The sequence below is a fragment of the Pelodiscus sinensis genome, chromosome 30, assembly GCF_049634645.1.
Source record: "Pelodiscus sinensis isolate JC-2024 chromosome 30, ASM4963464v1, whole genome shotgun sequence".
NCBI lineage: Eukaryota > Metazoa > Chordata > Testudines > Trionychidae > Pelodiscus > Pelodiscus sinensis.
Window position 1 is genome coordinate 6,063,818 of NC_134740.1, and position 2,105 is coordinate 6,065,922.

General features: G+C 59.1%; 1 gene segment (V, D, J or C); it reads right to left on the reverse strand.

Moving 5' to 3' along the window:
* Positions 1 to 307: 307 nt before the first annotated feature.
* On the reverse strand, positions 308 to 949 carry LOC142821228 (Ig heavy chain V region 3-like). The segment is given in 2 exon segments: positions 308 to 744; positions 837 to 949. Coding segments are annotated over 2 exon segments (468 nt in total).
* Between the last annotated feature and the right edge of the window lie 1,156 nt (positions 950 to 2,105).

Here is a 2,105-nt window from a genome sequence, read left to right on the forward strand (position 1 = left end):
ACTCAGCGTGATGTCCTGCAGAGCGCAGGCCACGGGGCACCTCACCTCCCGGGCCAAGGAATCTGGGAGCGGGTCCTTGCGGGGGAAGGAGAGCGCAGGAGCCACGTGGGAACGAGTCCCATGGACCAGGTTTTACATCAGTGAAAGTGCCCGATCTGCAAGCCGAGCCGGGCCGTGGGAACAGGGCTCCCGCCTCAACGGGACTGACAGAGGCAGCCAGCGATGTCTGCCCCAAGGCCCAGGGAAAGCAAAGGGGGGAACGTCGCTTGGTACTTCAAAGGTTTAAAATCTCCCTTCCTGTGCCAACTTGTTCTTCTTTCTGTTACCGCTCTGTGCCCAGCGCCCGGTTGTTCGTGTCTCTGCTGCCCCCGCGTGGCCGCCGGGGGTTCAGCAGGCCGGGTTTTTGCAGGAGCATCAATAGGTTTCGTGTCGCTGTGTGTCTGGCACAGTAATAGCGGGCGGTGCCCTCGGGCTTCAGGCCGGTCAGTTGCAGGTGCAGCAGGTTGTTGGAATTCTCCCTGGAGATGGTGAATCGGCCTTTCACGGCATCAAGGTAGTTTGTATAGCTCCCATCGCCACTGATAACAGCGACCCACTCCAGCCCCTTCCCCGGAGGCTGCCGGACCCAGCTCATCGCGTAGCTGCTGAAGGTGAAGCCGGAGGCTTTGCAGGAGAGGCGCAGAGAGTCTCCGGGCTTCTTCACATCCCCTCCGGTCTCCACCAAGTTGATCTGGGACCGGGCACCTGGGGAAAAAAGACGCGGTATGAACATTAGTATCAAAACACCGAACACAAAATCTCCGTCCGCCTCTCCAGACACTTTAACTAGAAAATACCTGGGAAAGCTGCCACCACGAAAACTAAATAGACCCAAAATTTCATTTTCCCCGGTCCTCGTGTGGGGGCAGAGGTGGCTGGTGACTGCACAGACACTGGGGGCTGCGGGGTGTCTCTCCGGGTGCAGCTTAGAGAGAGCGAGACACGGATTTAAACAGGCACCGGTCACCGCTATTTGCATATTCCCCTCCTTATCAGAGACACAACCGCCTTCCCTTAGGGCCGAATCACTGTCGTGGCAGAAGGAGTCTCCTTCCCCCTCCCTGTGTGTTTGTGCAGCGCCTGAAACAACGCGGGGGTCCCGATGGGCTCTCACAGCTCCGGGGAGAGGAGAAATGACGTCACTTAGCTCGCCATTCGTGTTTAGGGGTTGCCAGGGTCTTGGCTGTGGGGAAGGGAAATAGTTTCACTGGAGTTAGTGGGGTTTTGCAGGAGGAATCCCTGTTTGTTGTGAGCCCGGAGGTGCGAACATTCTCCTCTCTGCTCAGATTCGGTGCGAATTGTACCTCCAGGCCCGGGGGTTCACGGAGGTTTAACGAGTTTCGGTGCCCTGATCCCACAAACGGTCAATGCGATTTTTGATCTTTTACACCCCTTGGGACACACGAGCCCCAGTTCGCACCGTGTCTGTAACTTTCCCCCGATCCCTTCCCGCTGCCCTCGGTGAGTTCGATGCGGTGAGTGGCCGATGCCACGGGCCCATTTCTGGGGATGCGCAACCCGAGGGAAGCTCCCTGCTGGCAGCCAGGATAGCAGCCGGTAGGTCAAAGGGGCTGGCTGGCCCCCCGCTACGATTGCCCAGCCCTGGACTCCCCGCCACCGTTGGGGTGTATGTGTGTGTTTGTGGCTGCAGCTGCCAGTTCCGGGCTCTGGGTGCTTGGTTCTTTGTGGCTAGGGATGGACGGGAAAGTGCAGAGCCTGCTGCGTTCCTCTGCCCCTCCCTTGGGCAGCCAAGGACGCAGCAGGCTCCACAGCACTTTGCCCTCGCTCCCTAGTCACAGCGAACAGGGGAAGACGCACCAGGGCAACCCCCCCTCCCTCATTGTGTCCAGCCCCCACTCACCCCTACGCTCCCCAGTCCCCTGCCTCGACTCCCCCACCTACAGCCACAGATAGATTTAAAGCTCTTTTGCAGGGGGCACCTCAGCTTAGTTTGCTAAAGCGCCTGCCTAGTAAACCAGAGAGCCTGAATTGGAGTCTTTGTGATCCCTTGTCGTGGGCCAGGAGTGGGGAACCTAAGGGCCCCCAAGCTGGCTCTAGGGCCCTGA